We start from the raw sequence: 26,351 nt of genomic DNA, 5'->3' as shown, positions 1-26,351 counted from the left end.
GTCATCACTGAACTATTGATGGTCAATCCCAGAAGAAATCCCACCATCCACAAAATCATGATGTGCCTCATGATTAGTGAAAGTGAGGCATGTTTATTACCTCCTTCCTGTGTATTTCTGCTTTGAAGTTTTGAAGAGGACCAGAAGCCAGAGAGTAGGAATGTGCAGGCTCTTTTAACAATTTTATGGTAAATATAATCCCCGTATCAGCACCTGATTGAAACATTCTAAGACCTCAAGTGTATCCATGTGTCCAATCCTGGTTTCAAACCATGGAGGTAAATTTAATATTTAGGGGGATGCACCATTCCCTTGTTTTAGAATTAGAACCTCTACAACGGGAATCTGGGACATGTATATTTGAGGGACGAGAGCTATTATAAGTCAAACAACACAGTGTATTAGGTGATAAAATTCTTAAGAACAGGAGAAAGGGTACAGGCAAGAAAGCTAGAGGGTGGCCCGTTGAGAGCTGGTGGAACAACCAGATCAGGTGATAAATAGCATTCAGCTTAATCAGGAAGCTTTCATGGGACAAAAAGGCCAGTGCAAAAAGGAGCACAAGCTTTGTGCCCATGAAACAGAGAGGCAAGCACATACACCTCTTGCACACTCACACCTGTATACCCCTTATTGATTCTGTGAGACTGGTGTCCAGTCAGCTCTAAGATCTGTCTGTCTCCCTCATACTCCACGATACTGAGGTTACAGACACATCGGCACCACGCATAATTTGCAGGTAGGTTCTGGGCATTTGAACTCAGGTCCTCATGCTTGCACAAAAGTCATTTCACCACTGAACCATCTCTTCTGTCCCTCTAATTTGTTGACTTTAGACAAAAACCTGGCAGCTTAAAACAAAGGTTTTGCATAACACATTCTTCCACCAGCAGGCTGTCAAGATTTTTCCAGCCTTTTGATTATTTAATAGGTAGAGAAAATGAAGCTGACCAAGTCTCCTAAATGGTAACATAATAATAATAATAATAATAATAATAATAATAATAATAATAATATAAGGGTGCTGCTTACTGCCTTGTTCACTGTGGCCTGCTTAGCCTGCTTTTCTATAGCACAAGGGACCCCCAGCCCAGCGATGGCCCCACAATGGTCTGGGCCCTCCCAATCAATGGCTGATGAAGAAAATGCCTTACAGGTTTGCCTGCACCCCAGTCTTACAGAACATTGTTAAATTGTGGTTCTCTCCTCTGAGATGACTCCAGTTTGTGTCAAATTGACATAAAACTAGCCATAACATGAATGTTGACCAAAAAAAATTCTGAAGATAAACTGAAAGTGAAAGTATGATTTCCTAACTTCCAATCTCAGGTACTAAATTTTTCATTTTTAATTCAGTATTTTTTGACCTTAGCCTGGGAGTCTTTCAAGAAGGGATTTATAATATCGTTCAGCAGTTTAGTGTTTCACTGGGCCACATAAAATTAATGTTTTTGAGAGTTAGAGGCAGCTTAATATGCATAATGTAAGTTTTATTCTATCATCAATGTACAGGTGACCTGGTCTACATTGAACAGTTGTTGTACACGCAAGGCTCTGTGTAAGACTTAAGATGGTGTTGGGATATTATAAAGACAGAATCAGGCATGAGGAGTTCATGGTGATGAGAGTGAGTGACAAGCTGCTCGGGTCTCCTGTCTGAGAGTGGAGGTGCTTCCTCACAGATCCGCGTACAGAGGTGAGGCCAGTCTCAGTCTGTCCCTTCTTCATCTTCCCCAAATAGAGAGAGAGATTGGTCAATTAACTTATCAAAAGTGTGTTTTCAGTTTATATTCTTGTAGAATATAGGTTATATAAAAATTTAGAAATAATACATACATACATACATGCATATATACACACATACATACATACACACATATATACATGCATACATTCATACATACACACATACAGACATGAATGGCAGGAAAAGCCACACTTAAAAAGGTGTTAGGAACTAACCTGGGGTGGCTCATTACCACCCCATAGGTGCTGAAAGCACACAGTAAGGTCTTTGGTTTAGATGACGATGTTTTAAAATAACACAAGTCACAATAGGACCAGAAACAAGGAACAGAACAAAGATTTGAAAAAAACAGAGCTCTTTTTCTCCTCTCCTCTCTCAGTGTCCCTTCCTCTCTCCTACTCACCCTTTCCCCATGGCAACTTCCCTGGCTTTGGTCCTTGGGGCCAGTGAACTTGCCCACCAGAAAGCATCTTCCCGATAAACCCGTCTTTAATATAAAAAAGGAAATATTTGAAGACGCAATTGCTGATAAAATTTAAAAATTGATTGATACCAGCAACATAACTCAAAAATTCATAAAATATTAAAAAGAAAAATAGATCTGTAAATTAAAAATATAAAGCCTTATAAGTCAGTAATCCAACCAGCTATATCTGTAACCGAAACAACAAGCCTGTCAAAAACCTATACACATCATTGTGTCACACTTGAATTTCTGAGAAGAAATGATTTTGAAGGCAACCAGAGAAATAGTAGCAACATTAATGCAGAAAGTGAAGATAAAAATTATAGTCATTTTCATACCAGAACTTGTAGTAGCTTGAAGGTATCTTTAACATGGCCTACGGGAAGAAACTACGAATCCATAATTGTACACACAAAGTAAAGTAAAGAGAATGAAGACTTGTGCAGGCAGACAAATGCTGAGTGCACATCATCTGTGTAATCAATTCAATCAGTGGATCAATTTCATGATAAAATGTTTTCCAGGCAGGAAAGACTATGACACCAGAGAGAAACCAGGATCCATACTGTGCAGAAAACATATTAAGAATCACATAAATGAAAGTTTAAATAACTTCTATTTTAACATTCTCTAAAAGAAAATTAGCAGTGGTAAAAATAGTATCAACAGTCTATTTGTTTATAGAACACTCAGAGGTAAAATATGTGCTAACGCTAATAACAGCACCACAAAGTTAGGAAGGAACATTGAGAATTTATTGTGCTAAGGTCTTCATAGTGCATATAATTTGAATGTAGACTCTGATTCATTAAAGCGTACACTGTAAACACTGGGACAACTAGAAGTATTAAACATAATCGTGATGCTGTTTTATATGAACACAACATGCCCTCCAGGATAAGGAAGACCTGGGGTTTTAGAACCATGAGGTCCTTTACTGCAGGGACAGCACTGGAGCCTCTAGCGAAGTCAGAGTAGAGCTGACCCGGGAGGTAGGTCTGGCCTTGTTGGAGGACATGTCACTGTAGAGCTGAGCTGTGATGTCTTATGCTTAAGCTCTGCCCAGTGCAGGAGACAGTCCCTTCCTAGATGCGTTCAGATCAAGAACTCTCAGCTCCTTCTCCAGCACCGTCTCTGCCTGCAGCTGCCACGCTTCCTGCTAATATGATGATGGACTGAACATTATCTGAAACTAAAGGCAGCCCCAGTTAAATGGTCACCTTTGTAAGATTGCCTAGGTCATGGATCACTTCACAGCAATGAAACCCTAAGTCACTGGTTCTTGGTAGCTTGAAGTCTAATGTAGAGAAATTCATTAAATGTTAACAAAATGCTTTTCAAAGAGAATAACTAGGAATGAGTAATAATTCAACTGTAATGATGAAGTGAATAATAAAAATGTCCAATATATAACTAGAAATGCCACAGATTTTAATATCCAACACATAAAATACATTAATCAGGAATTGTTTAAACACACCAATTAAAAGACAGCAAGTATTGAACTGGTTGAAAAGCAAATTAAACCTTGTACTGTTTACAAGAATGTTTATGGTGCAAACCTTAACCAATAGAATTCTGAAGTCGCTATACTAATGTGGGACCAAGTAGAACTCAGAAGATAAAATTATGAAGAATGATGTTGCTTGGGAGGAAAAGGCTAATTACTAGGAATATATAGCAATCCAAACAGTAAATGAATGGAATGTGAGAGTTTCTAAGGAGGTGGAATAAAGCCTCAAAAAGAGTCCAGGTGGTGGTGGTGGCTCACGCCTTTAATCTCAGCACTTGGGAGGCAGAGGCAGGAGGATCTCTGTGAATTCCAGCCTGGTCTACAGAGAGAGTTCCAGGACAGCCAGGACTACACAGAGAAACCTTGTCTCAACAAACAACAAACAAACAAAAAAGCAGAAGAAAATGTGCAAACCCACAAATGTAAATTCAGGACTCCCATTTTTGAGCTGTGCTTAGTGGTTTTCATGGCTGTAATCCCAGCATTCAGGAGTCAGAGGCAAGATGATTGGATGTTTGACCCGGGCTACCCTCATTCCCAACTGTACAGCCCCAGGCTTATGTGCAGCTGAGCCTTCGGGTTCCAGCTAAGACTAGAAAATGGACACTTTTGGGTTTAAACCTCGATTGCCAGATGCTGTCAGGTGTCTGCTGAGACATTAATCCAGTTGGGTTTGCCATAGTCCTTGGGTGGACAGCTACACCCAGGCTGGCAGGGCATGATTTAAACGACACAGGGCCGTTTGCCATCTTGACTATGGGATAAAGAAGGGGGAGTCATAGCTTCACTGACATAAGGGCAGCCACATGGCTGGCAGCCGTCTCTGTTATGGGTCGGAAAAAACAAAAGCAGAAACAATGGACCTTGCTTGGTGGCCCTGACAGCCAAATCTTGTCACATAATAGTAACCCACTTGGTATTAATTGTGAAGGCATCACATTGTTTTCAGTTATTAGAACTTAGTTTTTTTCTTCCAAAAATTATGGTTATGCTCTGTCTTTACTCTTTAAAAGGTATTTATTTTATTTTAACACACAGGGACAGTTTAGAGCAGGATTAGGGTTAGGGTTAGGGTTAGGGATGGTTAGGGTTAGGGTTAGGGATAGGGTTAGGGTTGGTTAGGGTTAGGGTTTGGGTTAGGGTTGGGGTTAGGGTTAGGGTTAGGGTTAGGGTTAGGGTTAGGGTTAGGGATAGGGTTAGGGTTGGTTAGGGTTAGGGTTTGGGTTAGGGTTGGGGTTAGGGTTAGGGTTAGGGTTAGGGTTAGGGTTAGGGTTAGGGTTAGGGTTGGTTAGGGTTAGGGTTAGGGATTCAACCCATGCCAAATTAGAGTGTTTCCAGATTTATTTGGGGCAATTCTCTAGTGGGCTCATTGATCCCAAGGATAGAGTTCACTAGTCCCAAAGAGGTCAGAAAAGTCGATATGGGGAGTAAGGATAACGAAGGGTGGGAGAAAGAGAGAAAGAGCAAGCAAGGCAAACAGGGAGAGAAAAATGATGTAATGGGGGGGTGACAGGGAAAGTAGAAGGAAGAGAGGGAAGGATGGAAAGGGGAGGGGGAGGGAGGGAGAGGCGGAGAAACAGAAAGACAAAGAGTACAAAATTTCTGGATTATATAGGAAGAGCTTCTGGGGAAGGGAAAACTTGGCCCCTGCGCTGTAAAGTTCAAGGTACAAGGTGGGGTATGCCAGACGCCCTGTTACAGGTGGGGACTGAGGAGTGCTGGGAGAACCTGGAGGCCCAGACAGCTTTGGTGTGTTAAATATATGAAGGTCAGCTGATGGTCGGGTCAGAATCCCAACAGCCACAAAACAAAACTCTTGTTTCCTCAAATCTCTCTTTAATTGTTAATATCTTGGCCACCCTTCCACTTGTGGGACAGATTAATGACCCCACTGCAAGTTGAGTATGGGGGTTATGCAAGCTGTATACCTTGATTCCAGGAGAAGAAAGGGAAAGAACCTACTGAGTGTTGTGAGCTGAGTTCAGGTTGAAGTGAGGACCTGGTGAGCACAGGGTCACTGCCCACAAAAGGGAGGAGGAAGCGGCTGAGCGGTGGTAGGTGGCCTGGTGGGTACATCCTAGGGCTGGGCGGGGAGACATATGAGAACGCTATTGGAGGACAGGCACAAGTGCTACTGAAATGCAAATCCCTGTAGATCTGGAAATGGTCTGGCCCTGGGCTTGAAGCTTAGGCCGAGAGTTGTGTATCCTCACTGTATCTTCAGCTCACTCTAACCCTTATGGAGGTGCTCAAGTCACTCAAGACTACTGGCCAATCAGAGTCTTCACTGGACGAGCCAATCAGAAGAGAAGGCGGGCATTTCCGTGTGCCTTGTTGCAGGATTCGCTTAGTGGCCAAGCCTTCTTAAATGGTCCTGGCTGCTGTGCTCTGTGTCCCGCGGTTGGATTCTGTGAGGCATGCTCTGGCAAGCTCCAAAGTTGCGACATGGTGAGCACATTGTCAGGGCACACAAAGAGGCAGGAGACATGGAGGGCCGGCCAGGCGGGCGGCGGGGACGGGGGGTGGGGGGGAGGAACTGAGCAGTGGGAGCTGGTGTGGTGGGTCTTTCCGGGGGCTGAGTGGGAATTGGCCACTACCTGTGGGGTCTTAGCCACTCACTGGACCCAGAGGCAGTTTCTGAATAACTTCCCTGTAGGGGTGCAACTGTGCAGAGCATTTGGCTTGTGTCTGGAAAGATCCTTGGCGTGATCCCAAACTCATAAGCCTGGTTTCTACAAGTTCCGTTCATAGCATTTAACATTAAGGTGTAAGATCCATTTGGAGTTATTTTGTGGAGGTTGTGGAAGGCATCTCATGTGCTGGGTAGCAATCCAATATCAAGCTATAATGTAAGAGTAGAATTGATGATGTAAAGGATTTGCTAAAGGTTAGGAGATAGCAAGGCACACCAAGTAGAATTTAGCTGAGAGAGGACTGCCTGCAAAACACCCCACGTGTAAGTAGTAAGCTAACCAGGCCTGTTAGAGATTAGGATGCTAGGATACACAAGATTGTTCACCAGGATTGTCCAGAAATATGGCACCAGACCCTGATTTGCAACCAGCCACTAGGCCCCTCTCCATATCAAAGGGCAGGCCTCTAACAAGCTGATCAATAGGGCATTACAGGATCACAATCAACAGTAAGGCCTGGTGTGCCATAAAGGTTTAGTTTTCTTCTTCAGAAAAGCATAGTTCTGCCACATGGGCAAGATGACACCCGGTGACAACCATTAGAAAAGGTAAAACAAGGGGTTGGGGATTTAGCTCAGTGGTAGAGCGCTTGCCTAGCAAGCGCAAGTCCCTGGGTTCGATCCCCAGCTCCGAGAAAAAAAAAAAAAAAAAAAAAGAAAAAAAAAAAAAAGAGAAGAAAAGGTAAAACAACAACAAAACACTGTTTTATTGAGTGCTGGCCTGATCAAGCTAAGCTATCCCTCCTTTTCCTGAGATCCCCATGTTTGAGCTCCTTCTGACACTCAGGGACATGCTTGGCAGAGCCAGTGAGCATCTAGGGCCTAGTCCTTGGGAGCTTTCCCTGGGTCCCTGGGTATAGAGATAAAACAGCTCCCCTAAACCAGGAATATGCTTGGGGCCAGGGCATTTGGGAGAGGGTGCTTAAGATTCTGAGAAAATAACTCTTGCTTGTTGTGGTTTGCTCTGAAGTTTCCTGTATTTTGATGCTAATTCCCCTGCCCCAAGGACAGCTGCTTAGTCACCTCCTCAGAACTCAGGTGACTTCACCAGAACCACCTCCCCATTGAATTTGTAAAGTATAGGTGCCCTCACCAGGTACAGGATAGAAGGAGGCCTGTCAATGGAGGAGAAGGAAGGATGGGCAGGAGAGAAGTTTGAAAGAGGAGGAGGAGACTAGGACAGAAAGGAAGAGGCAGGAGAGAGGAGAGGGGGAGAAGCCATGGCAGGTGATGTTAAGAGTCTGCTCTGTGTATATACAGGTTGTTATCAATGTTCCTAAGGGATGGTTGGTACAGGGCTTTGTATGTTTAAGACGGCAATTATATCTTACCAATTGGATCTAAGATTATTTTGTTGTGTGTTCTTTATGTGGGGGTTTGCGTGTAGGAAAGTGTGCGACTGGGATGTGTTTCTGCCAAGATACCTAGCAGATATCTTGGGGCACTGCTGTGCTGGACCTAGCGGGATAAAAGACCAACAATACCCTCTTTATTTTTACATTTTCACAACATCACTTTCCACCTTATGGGGCTATGGTTCCCAAGGCCACTATAGGCTTGGTAAGGAATATTTTTGAAATACACTGAGTTTCTTGTGGAGCACAGTTTGATTAGACTTTTCCTGAGTGTGTCCCATTATATGATTTTTCTGCTACATTCGTAGTTTAATCTTTCTGCTGACTTCATAGATGTCTCTCGTTTCTTTCCATTTCCCTTTTCTAAACCATATGCAAGGTGATATTCTTCTTAAGCTTATTTAGCTTAAGACCACTCCACCCCCACCCCAGTTTTTATACTTTCTAGCTTCTCCTTTTCCTATGTTTTTCTTCATCTAGGACCTTCCACTTAGGACACTGTCACTAAACTACTGTTTTATGGCACTGGTGTACTTAAGAAACATCCTGGAAATGTCTGCTGTGTAAATGGCCTATCTAAGTGGCCAGACTTGTAGGCTCCAGTTTATATTTAAATTGTTCAAAACTTAACCTGGAAAAAAAAATGGGCTGGGGAGATGGCTCAGCAGTTAAGAGGACTGACTGCTCTTCCAGAGTTACTATTTCCAGCAACCACATGGTGGCTCACAACCATCTGTAATGGGATGCTCTCTTCTGAAGTGTCTGAAGAAAACCACAGTGTACTAACATATAAATAAAATAAATAAATCTTAAGGAAAAAAAAAAAAAAACTTAACCTGGAACCTGAAGCTAAAACAAACTTAAGGGTGACAGCATACATGGAATGTAAAATCTACCGAGGCTAGATTCTCTTTTAGCATTTTAGACCCAGTTAACTGGATCTGTGCTGGTCTTTGCTACTTTGTGGTTTCTTTTTCCCCACTTTTAATCCCCCTCCTCAGCCCCCGTCCCCCCACCCTCGTTTCACCCCCTAACACCAGATAAGAGAGAAACAAGCATGGAGGAGAAAAAGATCCTTGAATCTAGTTCCTTGTACTCGACCAACCAGCATGAGTCGAACAGTCTCTGCTGGGGGCAGTGAAGATGCAAAGCCAAGAGTTAGATTTGGGGGGACTGCTGGTTAATACAACTGCCTGGAGTTTGTTTTTCATAATTTTTCTGTCCCACAGTGCCATAGAAAGCAAAGCCACAAGTTAACAAACAATTCTCCAAAATATGCACAGAATATCGGTTCTTATCCAGAGGCACCTCCCTGTTCCTTCCACCAAGGTTGATAGAACTTTCAGCCCCTCCAATCATCCCATGCCTCAGCAGGCTGATAAATTTGCCTACAGTCCCTGACCCACTTTGACTGCCTGGGTACATACAAAGAATAGGGTCAGTTGTAAGGCACAAACAAAATAGCCAAGTGTGGGGAGCCGACTTGCCTGAGACTCCAACATTGAGCTAATTAGGACAGACAAAGAACATATGAAAGCTCACCTAAAGGACAAGCTCAGTGGAAAAAACCTAAGGTTCTAGCTAAGGTGCGGATACCAATCTGGGGGTCAGCATTGCTCAGTAACAAGGCTTGCCAGGAGCGCTGACACAAATCTGGTGGTCCAGCAGGTTTGCCAAGTGTAGGCTCCTGAACTTTTGTTGGGAACTAGCTCCATACAGACCTTTGCAAACGATCCAGCTTCCTGTAGACCCCTACAGACCCAGGGCTGTGACATTTTGCTGAGAGCCAATTTCCTCCAGACCCACAGATTGTGACCTTCTGCTAGGGCCCAACTTTCTACAAGACCTAGGCCAACAACCCGCAGGAGTGAGCCAACTATCCTGTTGCAGGATGGGACAGCCAAGGAAGAAAAAAAGGTGTAAACAAAGTTCCCGAGGACACTGTATTGGGTTTATCAGGATGACCAAGATACAAGGAACACATTACTCTGTCCCATCCAACGGGACAGTCAACGAGGGTCCAGCGGGTACCGAGAAGAGAATGGGGGACAAGAGACTAGAAGAAGGACGCTAATACAAGTGTCTGATCAAGGTGACAATTTTATTCTTGCTCTGGTCATATACTATAGCAAGACTGGGGGAGGAGGAAATCTTCAAGGGGCTGGGAGATCTGGATGTATTAGCCTACGAAGAAGTTGGCTCACACCTGCGGGATGTTGTCCTAGGTCTGTAGGAAGCTGACTCCCCCCCAAAGGTCAGGAGCCTCCACTTGGCAAGGCAGTTTCTAAGGAAAACTCACCACCAGATTTGTATCAGCCTTTCTGTAAGCTTAGCTAGAACACTGTTTTTTTGTTTTTCCACTGAGCTTGTCCATTGGATGAACTTTCATATGTCTTTTGTCTGTCCTAATTAGCTCAATGTTGGGGTCTCTGGCAAGTTGGCTCCCTCATTCCTCAGTTGTATTTTTTTTTTTTTGAACATACTTTCTTGTCCTAGCCCAGTGGCAAATATACTTGCCATTTTCCTAGAAGTGGTACCAAGAGCCCTCCACACCTGAGAGAGTAGAAGTTTCTAATAAAATACAAATTTATCATACTAGGGCTCTGTCTGCCCCTAGGGTGGGGTGGAAGGGCAGAGCTGGGAAGGCTTGTGATGAGTCATGCAATCTCTAATCCTCCAATAGAGGGGCTGCTACTGTTCTCTGGGGAGCCTAGCAATCTGGAGGAGCACCAGTGGGAGGTAGCTTGCAGGTTCTTTCCATGTTCTCTGATGTAGTTCATCAGAGAGCTGTGAGGGAGATTTTGTAGCCACCAGGAATAACAGGTTGGCTCAGCTATCGGTGTCCAATCTCACTGGACTGATGTGGACTGTGAACCAGACTGTGGTGCTGTTGGTACATGTGCTGTCCTGGGCAGAGGGCCTAGTTCTCTGAGCTTCTCTGAGTGTGGGTTCCCTGGGGAGGGGGCTCTGCATCTGGTTAGAAGGTGTGTTGATTATAATATCACTGCCCAGTGTGCAGACAAGCATTGCTCTTGGTGTGCAGAAGACAGATTTCAAAACTGAAAATACGGTTTCTAGAAGTTCTGAAGATTGTATTGCAAATTTATTTTGTGTGATAAATTTTACAAATAGTTTAGAAACTGGTAGGGATGAGGTTATGAGAATCATCCTTTGGCAATACTTGGTTAAAATCCTTTCACCTTTCCACTATCAGCAGCCACAGTGAATGGAGTGATTCAGGGAAATTCAGTTCCAGAGTCCAAAAGCAGTTTCTGAGATGCAGAGGTTTCTCAGGTGTGCAGGGTTGGGTATAGGTGGGTAGGGCAAATTCTACATCATTACTAAAATCCACATGGCATCATGTGGAAGCAGACATTAAGTTATTCTTCAACCTTCGTTTGTGTGTGGGTTCAGGGGGGCTGGGTTTGTGTGAGATCACACGGGGGGGGGGGGGCATTGGGAGCCGCAGAGCCATAACCCACCTTTCTTACCATCTCCACACAGAGAGCTCTAGAGTGTGGTGTCACTAGTGGCTGGAGGGTCAGAAATATAGCAGTTTAGGGGTCAGTTTGAGTCATTTTTGTTGGAGTTGGGAAGTCTGTGTTTTTTCTCCATTTGAATACACATGCAATCATAGGTAATATTGGTCAAGTTCACACTTTTCCTGGCTCAGTTTCCTTAGGTCTATTGATTAAAACTTGACTATAATTTGTGGCTTATGTTCTTGCCTTTTTTTTTCTACATCTCATTTTTTTCACAAATGTGCTAAAACTTTTGATCATTGTAGCTCTTTGTTAAGTACAGATGGAATCTCCATTGTGCCAAAATGTGTACTATTTCTTCATAATCCTGTTGATGATTCTGATGTTGTTTCACATGGCAAATAGCTTTGAAATCAGCTGTCCTGTTATATATTATTAGACTTTTTCTTTAGATTGTCTTGAACTTTTGCTGCAAATTGAACATACCCAACATTCCTTTTTTAACATCACTATAATGGTGTTGTTTACAGTTATATAAATTGGTAAAAGATATTCTACATAATAATTCATTTAGCAAGCTATATAGTACGTGTGTGAAACTGAAACTGATGTGAAATAATGTACAAAGCCATAGAAAGAGGACTTTAGTGTAGACTTTAGTGACACAGAATACATCCTTATTGTCAGGTAGACAAGATCTTCATCAGTATGACTTAATTGAGAAAACAAAAAGAGTGAAAATGAAGCATGGTACAGAACTGGACAATGAATCTGGATGTGACACAGGCTTGTGTCTTAGCAGTAAACTCTGATAGCAGTAGGTTGGGATTTTCCATAGATACCTACTAAAACTAGTTAAGACTGTGTTCCTATAGTTGATGTAAAATTGTGCATATTTAATATATGTATTCTGACACCTGTGTACGTAATACCTACACCCAAGCAACCCCATTCAACAGAGTGTTGTATGGGAATCGAGGCTCGTGCCCAGACAGACCACACCTGGCCAGTACGGTTCCACTTGAGAGACTTTCATTGTTGCTGGTGGTGGGGGATGCACAAAGGAGGGGAGGAGACAAAGGAGGAAAAGAGAAAGAAGGTGAGAAGGTCAGGAGGGGTTGGCTTTTTATTTGGGTAGGGACATAACTTCTTGCAAGTGAGGGTAGGAGATGGGCTAGGAGGACACTGGAAATATATGACAACAGATGCACAGGTCCCTGTCACCTGTGGGTGATGTCACTGCCTTTGTTGGGTTTGGAGACAACCTGCAACCATAAAGCCGGTTCCTCATACCAACACTAAGTTCTCATAAAAATGACAGAATTGCCATGGATCCCAGCAGTCTTCTCAGTATAGTTTCCATGCACTTGAAATTAGTTTTAAATCGTACCAGAATTCTCATGTTCCTTGCAGTTGTATTCATGCTAGCCTAAATATGAAAATAACATCAATGCTCATTTGTTGAAGACCAGCTAGGTGCCTCTAGGCGACCTAGGGTGCCTTGGGTTAAAGGAGTGGATAAAGGATCATGCACTGGTAAAGACTCTCACAGTCAGTGCTTTATTGGTCATAAAGCAGCATGTAATTATAGCTTAAGCATTATCAACCCATTTCTTTCTCCCATATAATTTTAACCTTTAATGCACACTTATTATCAGATGGACATGACAGCTTGAACCATGTTGTCAACATTGTAGGTAGCACTCGAAAATGAAGGGTGACCAAGTCAACTCAGTCAGTCAACAGGGTCTCAAGGGAGAGAGTGAGGAGTGAAAAGAAAAAGACAATGAGACAATCTATAGCATGATTCTAGCCAGTGCTGAGGCTGAAGCGGGTTTATTTTTCCCAGTCTGGTTTTCTACCATTTTTAGTACAAGCAAATAATAAGGTCAATTCTAGGTCAAGGAACAAACAAGGCACAAAGACCTGTGATCATTGTTTCTAAGGGCTCATTAGTTTGACAAGAGAAAAGGAATGTTACTAGCCCAAATGTAAATATTCTTACCTGAACCTACTTCCTAAGTCCTAGTCCAAGGTCAAATTCCTGCCAAATTCCTATAGAAGGGCAGAAAACAGAGAATCCAGCTGAAGCAATCTTCTTCAAAGCGTTTTTTTCCTAATGTTTATTTAGAACATTATGTGGAGAAGAGAAATGAAATATCAAGCTTTCTGTAGCAAGAGTTGTTGTAGATGAAAAGCAAATGTGTTATTATAGTATGCTGTAAAAATGCAGAAAGTGGCTTTATTTGGATGGCATGAGAGCTTTCTGCCAATGAGTCATAGTGCATGAAGAAGTTAAAACGAGGTTAAGAAACAGATTGAAGGGGTAGGGGATTTAGCTCAATGGTAGAGCACTTGCCTAGCAAGCGCAAGGCCCTGGGTTCGGTCCCCAGCTCTGAAAAAATGAAAAGAAAAAAAAAAGATAAAAGAAACAGATTTACTGTTTTGTTTGAATTTAAATAGTAACGATAAATTACAGTTGAGCAAACATGTAAAAGTCTTAGATAACTGACTCGGCTCTTTGTTTTCTCTGCCTTCAGTATCTTATTTTAGATGTAACACTTTCATTTTTGCTTTGGAGAAAGCGTTTAAACATTTAATATTTTTATACATTGGTTTATTTAGGGTTAATGCATAATATAGTTAATGTAGTGATTTTGTGCAACATCTCATTTATTTCTATTTGAATAGTTATTCAAACATCAGTTTTTCTTAAAAACAGTTATGAGTATTCCTTTGGAATGAAATGAAAAACATTGTAATTCCACATTCCAAACGAGTGAAAGCTAACACAAGAAAGTGACTGCTTTTGTTTCCTGCCTGATATATATTTCACATTGCTGAGAACAAAACTTCTGATTTCACAGATATAGACTGGGCCCAAGATGAGATTGTCACGAACTCCTGTGTTGCAGAGTATTTGATCGCACTGTGAACCCAGAGACTGTCAATTTACTAGCGGGGGCGGGGGGCAGGGGAGCTGTTTCTAACTGGTATGGCTCTGCCATTACTACACACCTTTGCTATCAAACGATGAAGATAAACATAGTTTTAGAAGGAAGCACTCATGTTCGTAAGTAATGTATAATTGAGTGGGTGAAAAAATGATGAATCAGGTTAAGATCTGACAGAATAGGATATGCCCAACTCTCAAGAGAAGAGGGAAAAGAGGCAATATAAGAGGAAGCAGCAGGTTTTTGGATTTAGCTCAGTGGTAGATCACTTGCCTAGCAATCAAAAGGGCCTGGGTTTGGTCCCCAGCCACTGGGGATGGGGGGCAGAGAAAAGAAAGAAGGAAAAGTAAAGAGGAAGCAAAACAGAGGGTAAGAGGAGGAGGCAGTTTTACCTGGAGAATTTTACAGAGACAGGCAGGCTAAAGACAGAAAAAGAGAAAATGAGCAAGAGAATGAGAAGAGAGCAGTTTACTAGAGTTCATTTGAGGCCAAGCACAGCAATTCAGTCAGAAGTGAAAGACGCAATTTGAATTGGGTAGCATAAAGAGTTTCAGCTAGCAGAGCAGAGTTGACCAGACAGAGTTCAAAAAGAACAAGAAAGGGTGATTTTATTCAACAGTTAAGTCTCAGATGCACAAAACACTCAAGTGCCCAACCCTCCTTAGCCACCTCAATGTTTGCCCCCTGCTGAGCCTTTCTGATGCATGGAAGCTTTTGTTCCTAACTAAGGAATATCTTGATCTTTCTGTTTGGCACCTGGGCAGTAACACCCAGTTCCTGTTTTTTGTTCCAGTTTTTCTCCTGAAGGCATAACCTATTTTTCCACTGTGCTTCCAGGAATTCTCCAACCAGTGAACTTGGGTGTATATTCTGTGAACCTCAGTAAAGCTTTGGCATTTTCTTTGCACAAATGACCCCAGTCTGGGTCTTTTGTTAAATCCACCAGGCCTACGCCCCGACATTCTAGGCCTAGATAAGATTGTACAGAAGCTGTAAACTTCCTTGACTAGGCCTAGATTATCAGAAGGAGGAAGTAAGCCTTCAAGGCATTTTTGACTTTTTTTTTTTTCTTTCGGAGCTGGGGACCGAACCCAGGGCCTTGCGCTTGTTGGCAAGCACTCTACCACTGAGCTAAATCCCCAACCCCCTCTTCAAGGCATTTTTACATTCCTATGTGATAGTCACTGTCTACAAAAATAGAACTAGAACTGTATGTATCACAATCTTGCTGCCCCTATCTTTCCGATTTTGCTTTTCTTTGTTCACTATAGCTTCCCTTCATTGCACTTTCATTTAGGCAATATTGAATTAAGTTTTTAAATGAGGGTAGATTCTCATATAATATATCCTGACCACTGTTTCCCCACCCTACACTCCTAACTACCCCCTCTTCTATTCTTTCCCCAAGATCCACCCCCCACACACACCCATTTCCTCTTCAAAAAGGAACAGACCTAACAGACAAATCAAGATAGAAAAAGACAAGGCGAAAGCCTTCATATTGGACAAGGCAACCTGATAGGAAAAATCTCAAGATCAAGCCAAAGAATCAGAGTTAAACCTGCTTCCACTGTTAGGAGTCACACAAAGACACCAAGCTAACAGCCATAACTTATCAGCAGAGGACCTGGCATAGACACATGCTGTCTCTATGCTTGCCATTTAAGTTTCTGCAAGATTCCTAGAAATCCAGTCAGTGTTAGTCATGGGTTCCCTCTCATGTCAAGGGCCTCAAGTTAAACCAAACATTGGTTGGCCACTCAAACCAATTTGTTACCTTCATGCCCCAGCACATCTTAGGAAGGACCAATTGTAGGTGTGTGTGGGTGTTGGGGGCGGAAGGTGGCGTGTGTCAGGGTCAACCTTCAATCGGCCCCTTGGGGAAGGTGACCCCAATGGCTGTGACAAGCAGTTTTTATACTTTCAGAGGTACAGGTTACATTAGCAGGTTTACATTTCACACTTATATGGCATGCCTTTGAGTGCTTATCTGGGACCAGAGGGTCAGGCTACTATCAGTACATTCTGCAGGATTTTCAAGTATGTCCCTGCTTCTCCCAAGAACTGTGGGTGGAGAATGGAACTTTTCCTAGCCTTGGCCCGAGGCGTGAAGCTGGCTCGTGCCCTAATCTTCACCAGAGGCAGTTGATGTAAAGCTGGCAAAAGCCTTTATGGTCCCCATAACCTATCTACTTTCCACCAGGCCAAGCCTCCTGATAGCTCTTAGGCTTCAGTAAGAACTAGGGTCCTTCAACCCATTCTTTGTTGAGGTACTTTTAGGTTGTTTCTAGGTTCTGGCAAGTGTGAATAAATATGCTATGAACATAGTTGAGCAAATGGCCTTGTGGTAGGGTGGAGCACCTTTTAGATGCCAAGAGCTTTATAGCTTTGACTTGAGATAGATGGATTCTCAGGGTTCTGAGGCACCAGGACTCTGAGGAAATGCTGATTTCCATAGTGGCAGTATTAGTTTGCACCCTATAAGCATGGAGAGTTGTTACCCATTCTCCATATCATTACCAACATGACTTGTCACTTGTATTGATCTTAGCCATTCTGACATGTGCAAGATAGATTCTCAAAGTAGTTTTGATTTGCATTTCCTTGATGGCTGAGATGATAATGATTTCTTTAAGTATTTCTCAGCTTTTTGAGATTCCTCTGTTGAGAATTCACTGTTTAGATTTATACCACCACCCCCCTTTTTTTAAAAAGATGTATTTATTAAACGTGAGTGAGTACACTGTAGTTGTCTTCAGACAGGCCAAAAGAGGGCATGAGATCCCATTACAGATGGTTGTGAGCGACCATGTGGTTGCTGGGAATTGAACTCAGGATCTCTAGAAGAGCAGTCAGTGCTCTTAACCGCTGAGCCATCTCTCCAGCCCCTACACCCAATTTTTTACTTGAATTTTTTGCTTTAGAAAGTCTATTTTCTTGAGGTCTTTATGTATTTTATATATTAGGCCTCTATAAGATATGGATTTGTTTAAAAAACTATTTTCCCATTCCTTAAGCTGCCACCATGTCCAATTGACTGGGATTTTTGCCACTTCTAATCTCCTTTATATATTAATTTTTTTTATTTATTGGCAAAGATGAGAAACAGAATACACAGGATGAGAATTGGCCTGTACTTTCTTAAAATTGTTATTACAATCTTGTAGTTCATGTTTAAAATACTTTCTGTCTGTCTTTCTATCTCCTTTTATTTTTGGTACCATTTACGTTGTGTGATTCTATTCATTACAATCTAATTATATTGTTTCTCTGGAAAATGAAAGACCTTCACCTACAATTTCCTCTTCTGAAAATTTACTATGTTATGAGTTTCTTAAGGTTTTGATAGTTTGGGAAACAGTTTTAGTGTCCTCTTCTGAAGGCTTGCCTCTCCTCATTTCTTGGCAAATCTGTGTTTTCAAGTTGTTGCAATCATCAATTTTGGGGTTTTGTTTGTGTGTGTGTGTGGGGGGGGTTTGTTTGTTTGTTTGTTTTTGCTATGTGAATGATTGATGTCGTTAAGACATTTGATTTTAGGTTTTTTAAAATTTCTGATATATTATTGCCTTTTTGTCTTACTTAGCTTCAGTTGTGAACATTTTAGAGCCTACAATCATCTGAGGGGCTCTCACTTGAGGGCATGCCCTCATCAAAATGTCTGGATGCTGTATCAGTGAGAGATTGTGTTGTGATGATTGATGTGGGCAGGCTCTACACTGAGGGTGGCAGGATCCCTAAGCAAGTGGACCTGGGCTGGGTAAGAGAGCTGGCTAAGTATGAGACAGTGACCAAGCAGGAAACAATATTTGTTCATGGTTTTTGCCTTTTCTTGAAGCTTGAGTTTCTATCCTAAGCTCCCAACCTTATGGCTGTCATGTGACTGGACCAAACAAGTGAACCTGTTTATTTCCTGAGATGCTTTAGGTTGGAGAATTGAATCAAAGGAGAAGAGTAGCAAGTTAGAACAAAAAAAAAATTGGCTATTTTGTTGCTGGACAGAAACTAGAGAAACTAGAAATGTTCTCCTTTGGAAGAACTTGGTAAATATCAGGGCTTGAGATGGCAAACAGCATAGAAAGCTGTATTCAGGGCTTAATCAGCTGTTGTTGTAGCATCTGGAAGACTGGAGTCATGCAAGTAGTGCAGTCAAAGTTGAGGTCATAGGATTTCAGTGGAAAATAGACTCCATGAAAAATTTAGCTAGAGGTCATTTATGTGGTATTTTGACCCCAAATCTTTCTTATTCTGCCCATGCCCTGAGAAATTGAGTAAGGCCAAATTAAAAAGCAAGTAGTTATATTTCTTAGGTCAAATATTGAGTCTGTTAGATGATTATACTAATAACTCATCTGGACTACAAGAAAAAAACAACAAGTTGAGCAGAAATAAATGCAAAGCCTGTGGTTTGTAGAGAAAAGCAGCCCTTGGAAGTTACACAGGGCAGCCAAATGCTGAGACAGAGGCATAAATTTTCAAAGAGTTTATCACCATTAAAGAGAAGGTCTTTGCTCAGGATTGGAATCCTATGAAGGTGAATTAAGGGAAACAGTCCCTCCTGCTAAGCCTTCAGTTAATGGAAGGGGGAGTTGGCAAAGTCATTCCTAGACCCAGGAAGTAACTTCATATAAAACCTGGTACAACTGGTCCAATGTGGCACCCAAGTTCTGGAAATAAGAAATATGGAAAAATAAGGTTATGGCTGCTTCCCCCGTGGTTTCAGTTCAGCACTGTTCCAGTCATCTGTGTTTGGCAGAGTTAGAGCCCCAGTGAGGGAGGACACTGTGAGAGTGCATGGGATGAATCTGAGGATGAAGCCTGAGTTGCACTTGAGACCACAAGATAATAGAGATACCCAAGTTATGAGACACCTGTCATGGAGAGCTGCATATAGGGAGTTCAAGGATCTAAACTGAGAGATGTATGAGAAGTTCCAGGGATAGGGCCATCTAAGCCTTTTGAAACTGAAGCTCCTTGTGTCTGAGACAGAGCTGCAGGATTTGATGTTTGTCCTGCTGGGTTTCTTGCTTTGGTCCAATCTTCCCTCACTATGTACACATTCCTCTCTACTGGAATGGGAAGGGGTATTCTGTGCCTTTGTATGTTGGAAAGATAAACTTGCTTTCTGATTTTACAAGATGTGCCAATCAAGTGTGTCAGAAGTGATTCGGGGCCATAGTGAGTGTATGGGCTGCTGCTTCAAGCTATTAGGGTCAATGGAAGCTCCTGATTAACTGCCTGTGAGGGATGGTTTTCTTAGAATTGACTTGTTTGGACTTTTCCAGTTCTGGGAGACAGAAACTTAGGCCTAGTTTCCCAACCTCTCAGTTTACAACCTGTCATGGAGGAGTCAGCCTTGCTCTGACCACCTCAGTTCTCTAAATAGAAGCTTTTGTAGGAGGAACCTTTCTAGATGATTAGTTATTGGGGATGACATTTGACTATCTATAGACTCAACCCATTTCCTGTTGTGTGTGTGTGTGTCTGTGTGTGTGTGTGTGTGTGTGTCTGTGTGTCTGTGTGTGTGTGTGTCTGTGTCTGTGTGTGTGTGTGTTTGTGTGTGTGTTGTGTATTAGTTGTACCTGATTAGTCAGCTTCCTTCAAGTGTTGTCTTGTCTTCAGCATTATAGACTGTAACCCTAAATCACATAAGATGCAGTTGAAGCAATTGCTATTCAGTCCTAAGATATTTTGCAAGCTTGGTGTTTTTTTATAATTTTAATTTTGTTTTTGTTTTTTGAGGACAAAGTTTTTCTATGTAGCCCTGGCTGTCCTGAAAGTAGGTATGTAGAACGTGCGGCCTCAAACGTAAATGGTCCCCCTGACTCTGGCTCCAGAGTGCCAGGATTAAATGTGGGCCAACATGCCCAGCTTTTTCTTTATTTGCTCGTTTGTATATTATTGTCTGATGGGTTGGACTGTGGGTTTTGGCACATGTCAAGCATATGCTGCTGTGTTGATCTTCATCCACGTTACGAATTTTGAAATTTGACACAGAGCATATTCTGTTTCTCAGGATGGCATGTATTAATGACATTCATACATATCATTCATGACATTCATATGCACATCATGTATGCCTAATCCCCATAGGAGTCAGAAAATGGCTTCAGAATTCCTGAACTTGGACTAATCAATACTTGTGAAGCTCATTTCTAACTACTGGCAATTGAGGTCAATTATTTTAAGACCAGCAAGACCTCTTCACTGCTGAGCCAGCTCCTGTCCTATGTTGCTTATTTAGGATCAACATTTACATTGCCAATATTTTCAGTTATCTGTTTGTATCTGTTTAAACATTCATTCCCTTTTAGTAAGATCTCATTACTGTTACAGTTTAAACTGGGCCACCTCAAGATTCTGGAAGAAGAACACAGAAGTGCAGTGAATGTAATTCTTTGTAGGAACTCTAGTAAAAACCTCTGAGTCCTTTCTATCTTTCTTGTTTGTTTGATTGATTTTTCATAGGAGAGACAGGGTCTTAATATGTACCTCTGGCTGTCCTGGATAGACCTCAGATATACCTGCCTCTGCCTCCTGAGTGCTTGAATTAAAGACATGAGCCTATATGCTCACTTGATATTTTTTTGCAGTTAGTAATTGTTCATACAATCTCTCTGTGTGCTCAATACTGCGCCCCCCCTCCATTAATTAGCATTTCTCTTGCAAGGCTATATCCTACTCAAAGACCAAAGAAATGACAGAGGTGAACTTTATTACTCAGTTTTCTTCTAAGATGATTTGGTAATTACATTAGAACATCTGGGTCAAGAAATAAGTGGTGGAAGCACCAGAAGCATACATTTACAGTGATATCTGTATCATGGTTTCTGTTGTACTAATGTATGGGATGTTTCAGGACGCATTAACCTATGATGATGTACATGTGAACTTCACTCGAGAAGAATGGGCTTTGCTGGATCCTTCACAGAAGAGTCTCTACAAAGATGTGATGCAGGAGACCTATAGGAACCTCACTGCTATAGGTAAGACAGTGAATTTTCTTTCAGTTTTTAAAACAAGGAAACAAATGTTCCTTTGTTACTGTTTTCTGTAACTTCAATTGAAATAAAGAAGAATGAGGTGAAAAAATCAGGTTCACTGAAGATAGTAACTTAAATGTTGCCTAATTTCCAATAATATATCATACATTTTCTGGTACTGTATTTTAGGTTACAATTGGGAAGACCATAGTATTGAAGAACATTGTCAAAGTTTCAGAAGACATGGAAGGTAATTTTCATGTGCAAGTTGGTATGAATATGTCTCTGAAGGCATGTTAGTATGTCCTGGAACTTTTAAAGAAAAGCAACAGTGTAAAAAGAAAAAAAAAGCCCTTCTTTAAGTGTATTGATTATTAAATTCTCACAAATCCATGTACCTCAATGTCAGGTGTCTGACTTGTTTTTTGCAAGGCATTCCTCTAAGAAAGAAGACAAAGAAACAATGCCTTAACAGATCTTACCATTTGAATCATAGCCACATTACAGCTACTCTGTATACCTGCCAATCTGTTTAGTCTCATAACACACACACACACACACACACACACACACACACACACAGAGAGAGAGTAGGTGATAATTTTATTTTTCTAATAGGCAAATATATCATAGTAAACCTGATTACTCATATATTAACATTGTTAAGTTTAAGTGAGAGGGACAGTTTATGAGAGTCAAGAATGTTGTTGAAAAGAAACCTTAATTCTTATACCATATGTCTATGATGAACAAAAAGTCAAACTGTGTGAATGCAATGTGGAAATCTTTCTTTTGTTATTTTTACAGGTGTATCCTGTGTCACAATGGATACAAGCCATGTGAGCACAAGGATAGTGAAAGGAGCAATGCCCCCACCCCCAGAACAATTAAGATATATGTAGTAGTCCACATTTGAGCAGACTTTCTCAGTGTGATACAAGTTTATAATTAGTTGGTTTCCCAACTTCATTGGGAATATATCCATAAAGTCACATACCAGAAAATCCATATGAATACTAGGATTGTGGAAATTTCCTTTCTGTTTGTCCTGGTTCACTTGGCCAATGTGATATGCTAATGTAGTGTATTTCACAATAAATGACAACATATGAATGTACTCAATGTGGTAAAGTTCTGAGCTCTTCCATTTCTCTTCAAATATATGAGAAATCTCATAGAGCGAAGGGATGGTACAAATGTGAGCCTTGTAATAACACTTTTACCAACCCATAGTGAATGGGAAACCATGAGTGTAAACAAAGTGATAAAACCTTAAGATGTGATTCTTCTTTACAATTAGACCAAATTATAGAATTAATTTCCACAGGTAAAAAGATTCATTAGTTTAGTGAATATGGTAAAGCTTTCCCATGTTCCTATCTTTGCAGGCATGAAAGATGTCATACTGGAGAGAAAACCTCTGAAAATACTCAGTGTGGTAAAGCCTTTGCACAACATAGTCATCTCCAAAGACATAAGAGCACACATACTGGAGAGAAACTCTATGAATGTAAGCCACGTGATAAAGCCTTTACATACGATTCTCAGCTTCAAACTCTTGAAAGGATTCATACTGGAGAAAAACCCTACAAATGTAATCAATGTGGTAAAGCCTTTGAACGTCGTTGTAATCTTGGAAGGCATAAACTAATACATACTGGAAGAAAATCCTACAAATGCAATCAGTGTGGTAAAGCCTTTGCACAACACAGTCATCTCAAAACGCATGGAATAACACATACTGGAGAGAAACCTTACGAATGTGATCAGTGTGGTAAAGCCTTTGCATATCATAGTTCTCTCCAAGTACATAAAAGAATACATACTGGAGAGAAGCCCTATGAATGTGATTGGTATGGTAAAGCCTTTGTAGATCAGAATGATCTTAAAAGGCATGAAAGAATTCATACTGGAGAGAAACCCTACAAATGTAATGAATGTGATAAAGCCTTTGGAAATCACCGTAATTTTCGACTGCATAAAATGATGCATGCTGGAGAAAAACTCTACAAATGCAATGAATGTGGTAAAGCCTTTTCACAAATCAGTCATCTCCAAACACATAAAAGCACACATACTAGAGAGGAACTCTATGAATGTAAACAATGTGGTAAAGCCTTTACATGCCATAATGAACTTCAAAGTCATAAAAGGATTCATACTGGAGAGAAATCCTATGAATGCAATCAATGTGGTAAACTCTTTAAATCTCATCGTTATCTCCAAGTACATAAAACAATACATACTGGAGAGAAGCCCTATGTGTGTGATCAATGTGGTAAAGCCTTTGCACATGGTCCTCTTAGATGGCATAAAATAATGCATACTAGGAAAAAAACCTACAAATGCAATCAGTGTGGTAAAGCCTTTGCACGACACAGCCATCTCAAAACGCATGGAGTAACACATACTGGAGAGAAACCTTACAAGTGTGATCAATGTGGTAAAGCCTTTGCATCTCATAGTTATCTCCAAGTACATAAAAGAATACATACTGGAGAGAAGCCCTATGAATGTGATCAATGTGGTAAAGCCTTTACATCTCATAGTTATCTCCAAGTACATAAAAGAATACATACTGGAGAGAAGCCCTATGTATGCGACCAATGTGGTAAAGCCTTTGCACAACTCAGTCATCTCCAAGTTCATGGAATAACACATACCGGAGAGAAACCTTACAAGTGTGCTCAATGTGGTAAAGCCTTTGCATCTCATAGTTATCTCCAAGTACATAAAAGAATACATACTGGAGAGAATCTCTATGAATGTAATCAATGTGGTAAAGCCTTTGCATCTCATAGTCCTCTCCAAGTACATAAAAGAATACATACTGGAGAGAAGCCCTATGTATGTGATCAATGTGGTAAAGACTTTGTAGTTCAGAGTGATCTTAAAAGACATAAAAGAACACATACTGGCGAGAAACCTTACAAATGTAATGAATGTGGTAAAGCCTTTGTACGGAATGGTAGTCTCCGAACACATAAAGTAATACATACTGGAGAGAAACCTTACAAATGTAATGAATGTGGTAAAGCCTTTGTATGGAATGGTAGTCTCCGAACACATAAAGTAATACATACTGGAGAGAAACCTTACAAATGTAATGAATGTGGTAAAGCCTTTGCATGTAACACTAGTCTCCGAACACATAAAGCAATACATACTGGAGTGAAACCTTTCAAATGTAAGCAATGTGGTAAAGCCTTTGTAGGTCAGAATTACCTTAAAAAGCATGAAAGAATTCATACTGGAGAGAAACTTTACAAATGTAATGAATGTGGTAAAGCCTTTGTTTTTAATTCTAGTCTCCGAAAACATAAAGCAGTACATACTGGAGTGAAACCTTAAGAATGTAAGCAATGTGGTAAAGCCTTTGTAGGTCAGAATGACCTTAAAAAGCATGAAAGAATTCATACTGGAGAGAAACCTTACAAATGTAATGAATGTGGTAAAGCCTTTGTATGTAATGCTAGTCTCCGAAAACATAAAGCAACACATACTAGAGTGAAACCTTATGATTGTAAGCAATTTAGTAAGTTCTTTGCCTCTCATGATCAACTTCGACAACATGAAAGAATTGATACAGGAGAGAAACCTTAAAATGTAGTCAATGTGGTAAAGCCTTTTCACAATCAAGCCACCTCCAACTACATAAAAGAACACATACATACTAAAGAGTAACCTTATGAATGTAACCAATGTAGTAAAGCCTTTACTGTGATCTTCAAAGGTATGGTGGTTTAAATATACTTGGCCCATGGCAAGTGGCAGTGTTAGGAGGTATGGCCTTTTTGGAGTAGATGTGGCCTTTGAGGATGTATGTCACTGTGGGGGAGGGTGGGCTTTGAGTCCCCATGCTTAAACTCTACCCAGGGCAGAAGAGTCTTCTGGCTGCCTTCTGATCAAGATGTAGAACTCTCTCCTCCAGCACCATGTCTGCTTGGACACTGACATTCCTTCCACCTTGATAATAGACTGAACCTCTGAATCTGTATACCTCCCCTCCCCCCAATTAAATGTCCTTCCTAAGAGTTGCCTTGGTCATGGTATCTTTTCACAGCATTAAAACCCAAATTAACACAAACAGCATAAAAGATACCACATTAGAGAGAAACTATGAATGTACTAAATATGGTGAAGCCTTTGCACATTTCAATAGTTCTCACTATAACAAAAGTATTCATACTTCCATTCACTGAAACCCTGTGAATGCAGAAAATAACATTCTTGAGAAAAGCCTTATGAATGGTCTCAGTGTGGCAAAGTCTTTGTGAAATCTGCATAAATACCTAACAATTCAAAAACATGGTCAAAGTAAATGCCAGGAGTCTATTGGAAACAAGCTGAGTTAGAAGGGTAGGGATTATGATTAGTGTGGTTGGGTGTGCAGTTAGTGCTAGAAAGTTAGGGGTTAGGGTTAAACCATTGCGGGGCGGGTTAAGGTTGGGGACAAGACGGGTAGGGTTAGGTTGGCGTTTAGTTTTAGGGGGTTAGGAAAATGTGAAATTGGGGAAGGAAATGGGAGGAGGTGGGCTGTGGTACAGGGAGGGATGAAAATGATATATAGTATTCATAAAATCCTGAAATACAAAAACAATCAAGTTGAAAAGCTTCAATGTAAATAGTTTGAGGGGTAAGGAGAGTTGTTACTAAATACAATAATGAAATTCAGAAAAATCATTAGCTCTTAGAAATCATTTATTCCAATAAAGTGGAAAACTCTAAAATAAAGCACATAGTTTTCTGGATGTATATAACCTACCAAAAGTAAATCGTGAGGATCTAAAAGGAAAAAAAAATGAAAAAAAAATTGAGCAGCTTTGTAGAAAGCAGTACAAGTGAAGTAGTTGTGGTCAAATATTTACCAAATAAAATTACCAGACCTTCAATGAAATACTAACACAAATCCTTCTCAAACTATGCTATTAAATAGCAAAGGAAGGTTACATTACCAAACTCTTTATGAAGTTACTATTAGCCTAATACTGAAACCAGATAAACACAGACCAATCTCCACCATTTATGGTGCAATTTATATGCAAAATTTCTTTAAAAATACCTTCAAACTATTCAAAAATAAATCAAAAAATTACCATGGTCAAACTGGTTTATTCGAGAGGTGTAGTGCTGGCTCAATATGTCAATATATTTTATAAATT

The 26,351-nt window shown here is 40.9% G+C and overlaps 1 protein-coding gene across 1 annotated transcript; it reads left to right on the top strand.

Annotated features, from left to right (window-relative positions):
• Positions 1-25,218, top strand: LOC148006794 (uncharacterized). The gene is made up of 5 exons (XM_087597034.1): positions 1-188; positions 1,513-1,696; positions 21,066-21,192; positions 21,379-21,439; positions 22,578-25,218. Exons 3-5 carry the CDS (start codon positions 21,159-21,161, stop codon positions 24,538-24,540), a joined length of 2,058 nt encoding a protein of 685 aa, XP_087453160.1. The 5' UTR covers positions 1-188; positions 1,513-1,696; positions 21,066-21,158; the 3' UTR covers positions 24,541-25,218.
• The last annotated feature ends 1,133 nt before the right edge of the window (positions 25,219-26,351 follow it).

Source organism: Rattus norvegicus, chromosome 1 (genome assembly GCF_021556685.1).
Source record: "Rattus norvegicus strain SHRSP/BbbUtx chromosome 1, alternate assembly SHRSP_T2T, whole genome shotgun sequence".
NCBI classification, from domain to species: Eukaryota; Metazoa; Chordata; class Mammalia; order Rodentia; family Muridae; genus Rattus; species Rattus norvegicus.
This window is presented reverse-complemented; position numbering and strand designations above follow the sequence as displayed.